Source organism: Entelurus aequoreus, linkage group LG08 (genome assembly GCF_033978785.1).
Source record: "Entelurus aequoreus isolate RoL-2023_Sb linkage group LG08, RoL_Eaeq_v1.1, whole genome shotgun sequence".
In the NCBI taxonomy this organism is placed as follows: Eukaryota; Metazoa; Chordata; class Actinopteri; order Syngnathiformes; family Syngnathidae; genus Entelurus; species Entelurus aequoreus.
Window position 1 is genome coordinate 31,830,246 of NC_084738.1, and position 12,066 is coordinate 31,842,311.

Here is a 12,066-nt window from a genome sequence, read left to right on the forward strand (position 1 = left end):
TTTCCCCTTGCACAACATCAAACCATTACGGAAGCCTCATCCATAATTTCACATACACCAGCTCCCATGCCCTCCAATTACTGCTTTTGCAGACGGAAAAGCCCAATAGGAACACCACAGTGTGGAGTAAAACTCCCACTTGTACCGTATCCTCTCCCTTCCGAACCTTCAGATGGTCTGGCTAATACTGCTAACCTTAACTGAAGTAGCCGAATGTACATATTCTATCTAGGCTTTTAAAATATTCAAGTTGCATTATCCTCCACATATCATGTATTTGTGAGGCTGCCAAACAATAATCTCTCCCACATGTCCCATAAGATTAATATGCCACTGAAATATTCATAGGGCACAATACAGTAGCTTTCACTTTTCAAATTAACTGTGTTACATAACTGAGGATGTAGCCAAGCGAGATCCATTCTCATATGTTTCTATTTGCGATCAAAAGTAAGATGTCTGTTTTATTTTTCTCTATCAATTTTACAATGATTATATATTTTACTTATCCCTCTTTCTTTTTGTTATAATAGTGCCTGTAAATGGTCATGTGGATCTAAAGACAAGCCTGACTCCTCCTCAAATTACCCACACAGCAGCCACCCCTATGCCAATACCTAAATTGCCTGTTGGGGGTGACCCCATCCTGGGCTACGAGTCTCGCCGAAGCAGCAGTGTCTCCATGGACCCAGGCTCCTATGACAAGTCAATGGTTAGTATCTATCTTCCCAATAGTTGTATATGTCTTTATGTAATTCAAAGTCCAGTGGCATTGTAATTTTTTGGTCAGTTCTTGAAAATGCAGAATATATTTTTTCAGCATGACATTTTAAACATGTCTCTCCTTACAAGTGTGTAGTAATTGCTTAAGGAATACCCTTTTCTGCTCCTGCATAAGCCTACAGCATAAAGAGGTTGGTCAGAGCCCTGACCTCAAACCGATTAATCTTGATCTAAAAGCTTGTGAGCCAGGCCCTTCTATCTAATATCAGTGCCTGGTGTTCTTTTGGATTATTGAATAAAGCTCTGGAGGCAGTTACAGTTAGGAACGGGAATTGATAAGATGTTTCTAGTTCCAATTCCACTTTCAATTCTGCTCAACGATTTGGTTCCGTATCGAGTCTTATTCAGAAAAAAAGAGAATAAAAAAGTGGATTAGCATACATTTTGTTTAGTTTAGAGGTAACTTGCCCTTACAAAGCCTACATTAAGGTTTTAGGGGCATACACAAAGCATAAAAAAACGTTGTTTTTTAAAATACATATAAGAAATGAATATTCTTCTGTAGAATTTAACAAAATAAAACGTATGGGGAAATTACACAAGGATGTAACATTTAGTAATATTTTCAAAACTTTTAAGAATATTTGCATTTCCCTAGAATGTATACTGGTGAAACTCAAACAATTATAAATATTTGTTTAGATTTACAAGGTGAAAGGAATATATGACAGACTCATAATGTGCAGCTCAAAATATTCAAGCCTTCTTTTGATACAATTTTTATGATCATGGCTTACAGTTTATGAAAACCTTGAATTGAAAATCTCAGAAAAAGCGGGGTCTTCAAAAACTGTAAGCTGTGATTATCGAAATTAAAATAAATAAATGCTTGACATATCTCACTAATGAGTTAATATCACTTATTATTAGTTTCACTTTTGAAGTTGAATTGCTGACATGAATGGACTTTTACAAAACATTAACATTTCATGAGTTTCACCTGTATAATGGAAATGACTGAGTGAAAATGTGGTCGGAGGAAAACGTGCTACTTTTCTCAGACTAAAATTGAACATTCACCCCTTGAAAATTAGGAGCACCTTCTGTGGCAAATGGTTGCAAGCTTTTGACCAGAAACTTAATCATCTTGCCATAGTGAATGGAGAAGCTAGCGGCAGACATGAACTGGAAATAGTTCTTACTGCCCACCTCGGCGCCGGTTAGAATTTGTCTCTTGCCATGCTCATCTAAATGAGAAGGCATGAATTTCAATTTAAAGGGGAACTCCACTTTTTTGGAATTTTGCCTGTTGTTCACAATCATTATCAAAGACATGAATGATGGATGATTTTATTTTTTTTCATGCATTCTAACTTACAAATAAAAGTAAATAAAAGTCCGCTTACATAAAATCCAACAAAAACCCATCCAAAAAGCACCAGCAATACTCCATTTGCATTTCGAAACTTGAATATTTACCAAGTATTAGTGATATTTTTATTATAAACGCTAACACAGACAAACTAATTTTAGCGGCACCGTGATCACTACCGTTTGTCGCTATGTTTACATCATCGAGGCGTCTGCTGCTGCCTCGCTTCCTTGCTCATTGATGTAGGTCATCAATCATGCATCTTACCTGAAATGGACATGGCTGAGAATGTAATTCAACAAGTTGGTACACTTTATCAGCCATTTAGTTCCCCGAACTGGGGAGATCGACATGAAAAAACGCTTGCTACCGCAACCCGTTTTTTCACGAGGATTGTGAGACATTCTTCATCTAAATGGGAATATTTGAACATTCTAGCAGTTGGTATGCTAACGACAGCAGATCGTGTACAATAAGTGATGTCGTATTATGTTTGTTGGCACTCAGTAAGTCTGCAGTGAGTAATGATCAGACTGTAAAAAAAACAATTGTCCTGATGCGTTTTTTTTTTATTATTGTGGCGCGTATGCTTAAAATGATCAAACTATGTAAATATAAAATGTTATAAATGTGCCCATTATTACATTACATGTATACTTACATAATGTATATAAAACCTAATGGAGGTGTTTGTTTACAGGCTGAATTGAGCGGCTTCCATAGGCTACATTGTAAGCAACCTTTTGATCAAATGTATTTAATATTTAGAATGCATTAAAAAAAACATATGTGGTCTTTCATAATGATTGTGAACGATTTGCAAAATTCCAAACAACAGTGCAGTTCCCATTTAACAGGAAATAGCGCAAAAATGACAGGCGGTATTAGTTAATACCTGTTGTATTTATGCCAGATGACTGCTGCTGGGTGAGATCGACACAGTTCAATAACGCATTTATAGTTATTGCATGCTGTGTGATCAATTGTTACAGCATATTGCTCGTATCTCCTCCTCTTGACGAATCAACAACTTTGCAATCATTAGAAGTCGTGCTGTTGCAAGCTTTTCTTGTAAAATGTATGACATCACTACACACATAATGCATAATGACGTCATTCTCACCCAATGGCGTCGTTAAGGGAATCGTTTTTATTAGCAAGCGAACAAGTTTTGAACGAAAACTGGTTTTCAATTCCCAACCCTAGTAACAGTTGCAAAACATAAACAACATATATGTATTTATGTGTATCTAAATTGCTTCAATTGTATTGTTTTGGTTGATTCAAAACATGGGTCCAAACCAAGTTGTTAACGAACAAGTAACAGAAACAGCAAGATAACATGAGAGAACGGCTAAACGGTCTATGAGAGAAACCTTTAATTGACACTAAAACTGATTAATGGTGATGAATACGTCATCTTAGCAGCACTCGTATGGCAGTTTATTTTGTATTTGTCAAACTGATGATTGACTGATTCATTGACTGACTAATTGAGGGCTACAGAGAACAAGTCTTAAAATCCACATCTGCTCTTGTTAATTAATCAAACCACAAACCTCAAGTGAATACATGTCTAGTCCCACCAAGGCTATGGAGCTTTGTTAGGTCTATAACAAATTTACACAGCTTAAAGGCCTACTGAAACCCACTACTACCGACCACGCAGTCTGATAGTTTATATATCAATGATGAAATCTTAACATTGCAACACATGCCAATACGTGCAATTTTAAATTTCCCGCTAAACTTCCGGTTGGAAACGTCTATGTGTGATGACGTATGCGCGTGACATCACGACGGCAACGGAAGTATTCGTACCCAATGTGTCACCATACAAACTGCTCTGTTTTCTTCGAACAATTCCACAGTATTCTGTACATCTGTGTTGGTGAATCTTTTGCAATTTGTTTAATGAACAATGGAGATTGCAAAGAAGAATGTTGTAGGTGGGATCGGTGTATTAGCGGCTGGCTGTAGCAACACAAGGACTTACTTGGATAGCAGACGCGCTAGCTGATGCTAGCCGCCAACCGCATCTGTGATCGGGTGAAGTCCTTCGTCGTGCCGTCGATCGCTGGAACGCAGGTGAGCACGGGTGTTGATGAGCAGATGAGGGCTGGCCGGCGTAGGTTTTTATCATAACTCTGTGAGGTCCGGTTGCTAAGTTGCTAAGTTAGCTTCAGCGTCGTTAGCAACAGCATTGTTAAGCTTTGCCAGGCTGAGAATTATTAACCGTGTAGTTACATGTCCATGGTTTAATAGTATTGTTGATCTTCTGTCTATCCTTCCAGTCAGGGATTTATTTATTTTGTTTCTATCTGCATTTGAGCCAGATGCTATCATGTTAGCTCAGTAGCTAAAGAGCTTCGCCGATGTATTGTCGTGGAGATAAAAGTCACTGTGAATGTCCATTTCGCGTTCTCGACTCTCATTTTCAAGAACGGTTTAAAATACAAATCCGTGATCCACAATAGAAAAAGGAGAGTGTGTGGAATCCAATGAGTCCTTGTACCTAAGTTACGGTCAGAGCGAAAAAAGATACACCCTGCACTGTCTCTGTAGTCCTTCACTCTAACGTTCCTCATCCACGAATCTTTCATCCTCGCTGAAATTATTAGGGTAATCATCGCTTTCTCGGTCCAAATGTCTCTCGCTCCATTGTAAACAACGGGGAATTGTGAGGAATCCTACCTCCTGTGACGTCACGCTACTTCTGGTATAGGCAAGGGTTTTTTTTATCAGGGACCAAAAGTTGCGAACTTTATCGTCGTTGTTCTATACTAAATCCTTTCAGCAAAAATATGGCAATATCACGAAATGATCAAGTATGACACATAGAATGGATCTGCTATCCCCGTTTAAATAAAAAAAAGTCATTTCAGTAGGCCTTTAATTGTACTTTTTACCCAAGTTTTAACCTTTTTTTTTTTTTTTTTTCACAAAAAGACCAGTGCCCGTAGTGCATCTCCTTATGCCCCTTGGAGCACCGGTAGTGGCAGGAACAGCCGCAGATCCAGCTGGAACAGCTTAGGTCGTGCACCGTCCCTCAAACGCCAGGAGCGGCAATCAGGGGAGCGGCAGTCACTGCTATCAGAAGAGGGAGGCTCCAGCTCAGAAGAAGGTGAGGACACAGGAGAGGGAGGAGGTGGGCTGGAGGAGGATGACGCTTCCATAGCCAGGACAGACTCCATGACACAGTCGCAGAGAGGGCCTCGTCATCGGAGGATGGAGTCAATAGAAACACGCCGCTCCATGGATTTACCCCCTGATGCTCTACTGCAGGTAGATGCTTCACATTCAATCACTTAATACTGGAATTGGAACTACCTAAATATCATATCAGTTGTTTTTTATTATTATTAGTAGTAGTATTATAAAAATCAAACACATCAGGATTTTTCAATCTTGTGATTGCACCAAACCAAGCAATGTCAATCATTCCCTGTGACTTATGTATACCTTGTTCAATCCCCGCAACTTCCCCGCAGCTATTGGCCAATCATTGTCATTTTTGGCCAATAAAAGTTGCCCTTGAGCAACACTCATTTACCAATGTAAACTATGTGCACTGTGATGGAATATAAACCCACGTTGAAATTGTAAAACATACAAAGAGAACAGAAACGCTGATGGGTCGCCACAAGGAGCCCCGTAAAAGATAGGAAAAAGATCAACGCTGGGGGAGGATGAGTAAAAAAATACAATCTAGACTGGGCTCCTAACGGGGCCCACTCTGGAGTGGGAAAAAACCTCCATAGCAAAGCACATATACATATTACAACATACATCTCAAGACTTGCAACAGAGGGGAGGGAGTGGGGGCTACGGTGGCAGGCTGCAGCTCTTCAGGCGCTGCACAGCTGTCCATCACCCCTAAGGGATTCGCATCTAGGGCGTTGGGTGGGGGGTGTGGGGTATGTGTGTGTGGCGTATATTTTTTGTGGATGCATGTGTGTGTGTAAGCCTGCCGCGTGTCTTGATGTTGTGCAGTTGCTAGTCCAAAGTCAACAACGACAGGTGTGTGTCCATGAGAGACAAGAAGGGAGTTTGTTGTGTCTTCGCCGCACTGTCCTTCGGGGGAGTCTCGAAGCCAGGGAAACAATCCAAGTCTTTGGTGATGGTTGTTTGCAAACTATGCATGCACTCGACATATTGTGGTATGAAGGGGTTCCAGATGGCCAAACATATTCCACAATGCAAGCATTTATTAACAACCCCAGGCAAACGAGACCTGTCCGTTCCGCTCCGCAACAATTGGAAAACGATGTCGTACTGCTTTCTGTGGCAAGTAAAGTCAAGCCTTCAAAATAACAGCACATAATTGCTGGGTTGCAAACACGTGATCTAGAGGCACTTCCGGGTTTCAGGAGAAAGTTTAGAGTTCCATTAGGGTACTGTTTATTTACCTGCATCAGAGCAGATTTGGGCGACTTTTGAAAGGTTTAGAGGCAAATATGTAAGCGATCATTTAAAAAAACATATTTAAAATGGGATTGTGTGGATTTATTCACTCTTAAGAAAAGTAATTTCTGAACGATTTAAACCATTCATCATCAACAAGACAATAATTTAAAGAAGAAACTATTGGGGGAACATCATGTCCTTACATGTGGAGGGGTCCACAAATTAAGCATTAATCGGTGAAAGACAAAGTTGTTATTCTTGCTTCATTAAGTAATGTATTTGATTGACAGAACGAGTGCCGTGCTGCTGTGATAATGAGGAAAAGGATAAGTTTGTTTGCACTTGATTTCTTGCTACGGTAATTTGCCTCATCTGCAGTTCATGTCTGCAGTTGTTTTTATGGTGTAAAATTCATATTGTCTCATTATTTAACTGTATATGTCCCTGTTGTTTAGCATGAATCTTTGCTAGCAATATCAAGATTCAGTATATGCTGTTGAGCCTATGAGAGATTTATTCATCTAGTTTATTAATACTATTAAGGATATTTTGTTAATGCTAACGAATAACACAGGATGGCGTGGCTCGGGTGGTAGAGCGGCTGTGCCAGCAACCTGAGAGTTCCTGATTTGATCCCCGGCTTCCGCCATCCTAGTGACGTCTGTTGTGTTCTTGAGCAAGACACTTCACCCTTGCTCCTGATGGGTCGTGGTTAGGCATATTGATCACATAAGAACACAATGCGATCTCTTGTCCTTTCTTTACGTTTAGTTCTGCTCTCAAACACTACTAATATAGTGGGAATGAACTCGATTGCATCACAAAAAGTGTATTAAATAAATCAAATGTTTAAACAAACATTTTACAATACAGGGATGTTTTTTCCTGCCTTTATTACCTTTATGTGCCACTTCTTTCGGGTCTCTATGAAAGCTATTTCCTATCTCTCTATTTGAACGACTGGAACACCCAAGAACAGAACAGCAATACGGCATTTTCTACTCAAACTCTACACTCTCTCTCACTTGTTTTAATGTTGCGCTTCAGGTGCTTGAACATCGTGTGAATTAAGCTGCGAAGAAGAAACACAAATGTGACGTCGTACGCAACCCAGCAATACCACAGTTGCACCACATTCCCATGTGGAAAAATGCCAGGAAATGAAACATTGAACAGGCCACAAATGTGAGGCTCATAGACAGATGATAGTCCGGCAAGGACACAGAAATGATAAGGTGGACAACAGATACTGTTTTCTTCTCTCGCTTCCATCAGACAGAAGCCGAGAAATGCAAACTGAGTCAGTGAGCCAGGAATGTTCCCTGGTGGGGAAATCTAGATACAACTCCTAACATAAATGACCGTTCAAGGAAATATAAAGGCTCCTAACTATAAATACATTACTTTGTGTGACCACACAATACAGTGTAACACGGTAACAACGAACATTAAATGAAATGTTGAAACAAAAACAATTCTAAAAACATTTTTAAAAGCTGACGCAAGATTCGGCATTTTTGCAACAATCACAAAAAAGCCGGTGAAATTATTTTGTTCTACACCCCACAACTATGGAGCCCATAAAGGGACATGGATGTTTTGCGAGATCTTGCAATACTTTTGCAAGATCTCGTAAAAGGGTTTTTTCCTATGTCAGTGAACCGGAAGTAAAACAGACACAACGATGGTGAACCGGAAGTGAAAGAGACAAAACGTTTTTTTTCCTCCATGTCCCTTTAGGGGCTCCGTACACAAAAAAACATGTATATATATATATATATATATATATATATATGGTAACACTTTAGTATGGGGAACACATTCACCATTAATTAGTTGCTTATTAACATGCAAATTAGTAACATATTGGCTCCTAATTAGTCATTATTAAGTACTTATTAATGCCTTATTCTGCACAGCCTTATTATATAGCAAGTACGCCATTAACTAAGAGTGTTCCCTCAATAACCTCAGAATTATTGCTTATTAGTAACCCTACCCCTTATATGTTCCCCTAGTGTCCAAATAACTCTAAATTAAGTCTTTGTTACTTTCAATATGTTCCCCATACTAAAGTGTTACCATATATATATATATATATATTTAATAGTTCATAATTAGTAATGTAATTTTGTCTTTTCCAGACAAAAGATTATCTTCAAAATGTCCAAGCTTTGACAATTTTTACTCTTAATTGTACATCCATATCCTTGTCTTGCAGGTACCCTACCTGTACCGCTCAGACAGCATGTACAGTTCCAGACCGCCTCTACCGATTACATTCCGGCCTGCAGAGCATATCGATTGCAACGGGAAGGGCACACCCTCACTGGTGGGCCCTACACATGTCTCTTTGGAGGAGAATACTGAAGATGAAAACGCAGAGGAGGAGACCAATCTGGTTTGTTTCCGTGCATTTGTGCGAGTGGGATTTCTTTATTTATGTTTATGTCATAGTAACAAGACCAGTGAATACTGTATACTGCACTGTAGAGTGCCAGATTATCACCCAAGAAAATATACAAATATTACATTTAACTTGCCGTACTTGACAAGTACAATAGAAGTACTAAAAATGTGTATTTAAGATCTTTTATAGCATATAAACTGAATTCAAATGTGTTGTATGCTGTATGATCAATCATTTTGGTGCACAAGCTGTGTTGTTTCCCCATTTTAACGCAATATACCAACACTGGCTTGAAATGTGACTTATGAAAGTGTTGTCTTTTCCCGAAGGGACGTGTTGCCAGATTGTTTCACTGGCTGGAGAGGAAACAACCTGAGTGGTGTCGACGAAGAGACACCTGGTCGCTCTACCTCTTTCCTCCGGAGTCAAGGTAAAACCTCACTAGTTTCCAACATGCATTTTGCTATTTTGATCCTAGAAAACTGCATGGTTACTGTTTTAGAAAGGGGTAATGTGTTCACATAGCTTATACATGCAAGGAAAAGGGATAACTCAGCCCTCCAGTTGACAGGAAGGGGATTTCATCTCTGACTGACATCCCGTGCTTTTGGTTTCAATGAGAGCACAGCATCATTTTCTATTCCCTTCTAAATGTGTACTTCAGAAGTGTCTTTTATCCGTGCGTTTCTGCCATGTCAGGGGTGACTAAGCAGGCGCGAAGGGAGTTTCTCTTTCAAAGTACTGCGTGTTATCGCAGTCACGTGCAGAATCGGTTGCACTCTCCCACTCTGCATCCTGTTTCTTCTCGCCTCCTCCCCAACTGGGGCTTTAATCCGTTTTGAGCTTCAGTGTGTTTAGGAGCATCGGGTGTGATGGTTGCATCAAGTAACACAATGGCCTCTGGTGCTAACACAGCATCATAACATTCTGGTATTAAACAACATTATGTGGTAATTTGAACAGCTGCGTAATCATTCATTGGTTTGTAATAAGGATCAAAGTATCTCGAGGCAATCCTAAATTACCTAAATTAATTGTTAGTAATATTAGTTGACATATGTTTTTTTTTTTTTTATTAGAGAGTACATGATGTACATTTTATCCAAAGCTAACATTGTTTTTAATTTAAAGTGATAATATTTTTCATATATCATTATATTTATATATATATTATACATATACATATTTTTTGTGTGCGTAAATGTGTGTTTGATGTGTTTATGCGTGTATAAATGATAAATGATAAATGGGTTATACTTGTATAGCGCTTTTCTACCTTCAAGGTACTCAAAGCGCTTTGACAGTATTTCCACATTCACCTATTCACACACACATTCACACACTGATGGCGGGAGCTGCCATGCAAGGCGCTACCAGCACCCATCAAGAGCAAGGGTGAAGTGTCTTGCCCAAGGACACAACGGACGTGACTAGGATGGTAGAAGGTGGGGATTGAACCCCAGTAACCAGCAACCCTCCGATTGCTAGCACAGCCACTCTACCAACTTCGCCACGCCGTCCCCGTATGTGTTTTTATGTGTTAGAAAACTGTAACAATCGGGAAAATACATCACAAATATGCAAATGATGTACAGTCAAATCTGTGTGAGCAGCCAACTGTATATGGTGGCCACAAAAATGTATCCTTCACAGAAAAGTATTTGTATAAACCTTGTTTATTTTGGCCACCTGCTTAAAAGTGGCCAGTGGCTACATATTTAAAGCAGCCAGCGGCCCACCCTTTTTGCATCGCATTTTTTTTTTACTGCGTATAGCGGCCACTAGTATTAAAATGTGCTGTAATGATGCATAATGTTGATGGAGTTGGGCTTACACCTAAACGTACCGACACAGTATGTGGGATAAATTCGACTGGAAAAGGAGAAGAGGGGATGGACTGACTTGGATTTTTCTTTTTTTTGGTGCTTTTAACATGGGCAAGTTAGCTATTAGTAAACACAAAGTATTTTATCCTGAAAATCAAAAGTTTTTATTTTGTATATGTCTCATACTTTCTGTCCCGCTCTATCCCATCAAATTGTAAAAATAAACATGTAAAAGTGTTGCAGCTTTGCATCCCGTAAAAATATAAGCATTGCCTGCTTTCTACTGAGAGCGTATGGAGTATTCATGCAATGCAGTGGTCTGTTGTTGTTATCATTTAATTGTTTACTCTTTTTAAGATTTACTTGTTACAATCATACAATGTTTGTGCTTTTATCCATAATGCCCAATGTGTGAGTTTGTCATGGCAACCTGACTATAATGGCCACTTTGGCTGTTTGCTTTGAGTTGTTGCTATAGACAGGTTTGACTGTAAACATGTGTATATACAGTTGCAAACAGGAGTTTGGGCATTAATGTCACATACATCTTAGACCTTAATGATTTATTAGAATCACTTTTTCCAAAGTAAAAATATCTGTTTATAATGTTGTTTTTACTTTTTTCTGACATGGTTCATCATAGCGAGTCAATCGTATGAATGTTTTTCCTTAGCTTTTATGTCAGATTCCCTTCCTGATGCAACCCTGGCCAGGAATCAAACCCTTGCTAAATGTTTTCTATTACTTATATAGGATCAAAATGATACATACAGGCACATAAACTGCATTCGCTGTTACTATTACAGTATTAGCTTAAGTCGCCAGATCATTTTCTGTTGCCATCAGCAAGTTTGTAGCATAATTCTGGCTGGATATTTGACCCCTTTTTTTTTGACAGAATTGGAAGAGTTCATTACACTCTAATAGGCATTTCAGAATAGTCCACACAAGTTCAACAGGATTCAGGTAAAGACTTTGGGATTGCCATTCAAGAAGTGTATTGTTAGCCTGCTTTATTCATTCCAAAACTATTTTTGATTTGTATTAGGGATAATTGTCCTGTTGGAACACAAATGCAGTCCACATTTTCAGTTCTCTACTGTTAATTTAATGTGATTTAGAAGAGTTTGGAGGAAAACTTCAGAACATGATGTTATCGCTGCTGTTCTTGATTAGTTTATAAGCCACACCTTACCTCCTTTAACCAAATTGGTATGCATTTTTTACGCAGCACATCATACTGTTGAACCTGTAGCTGTAGATCAGGGGTGTCCAAACTTTTTCCACTGAGGGCCGCACACTGAAAAATCAAAGCAAGCGGGGCCATT

The 12,066-nt window shown here is 39.1% G+C and overlaps 1 protein-coding gene across 7 annotated transcripts in view; it reads left to right on the forward strand.

Annotated features, from left to right (window-relative positions):
• The window catches only part of cacna1g (calcium channel, voltage-dependent, T type, alpha 1G subunit), a 321,489-nt gene that overhangs the window by 168,157 nt on the left and 141,266 nt on the right, over positions 1-12,066 (forward strand). For all 7 annotated transcript variants that reach the window (XM_062056250.1, XM_062056253.1, XM_062056254.1 and 4 more), the window contains 4 exons: positions 534-712; positions 5,045-5,380; positions 8,724-8,903; positions 9,242-9,342. In XM_062056250.1, the coding sequence (XP_061912234.1) occupies positions 534-712; positions 5,045-5,380; positions 8,724-8,903; positions 9,242-9,342 (796 nt within the window). The remainder of the gene's footprint in view (positions 1-533; positions 713-5,044; positions 5,381-8,723; positions 8,904-9,241; positions 9,343-12,066) is intronic.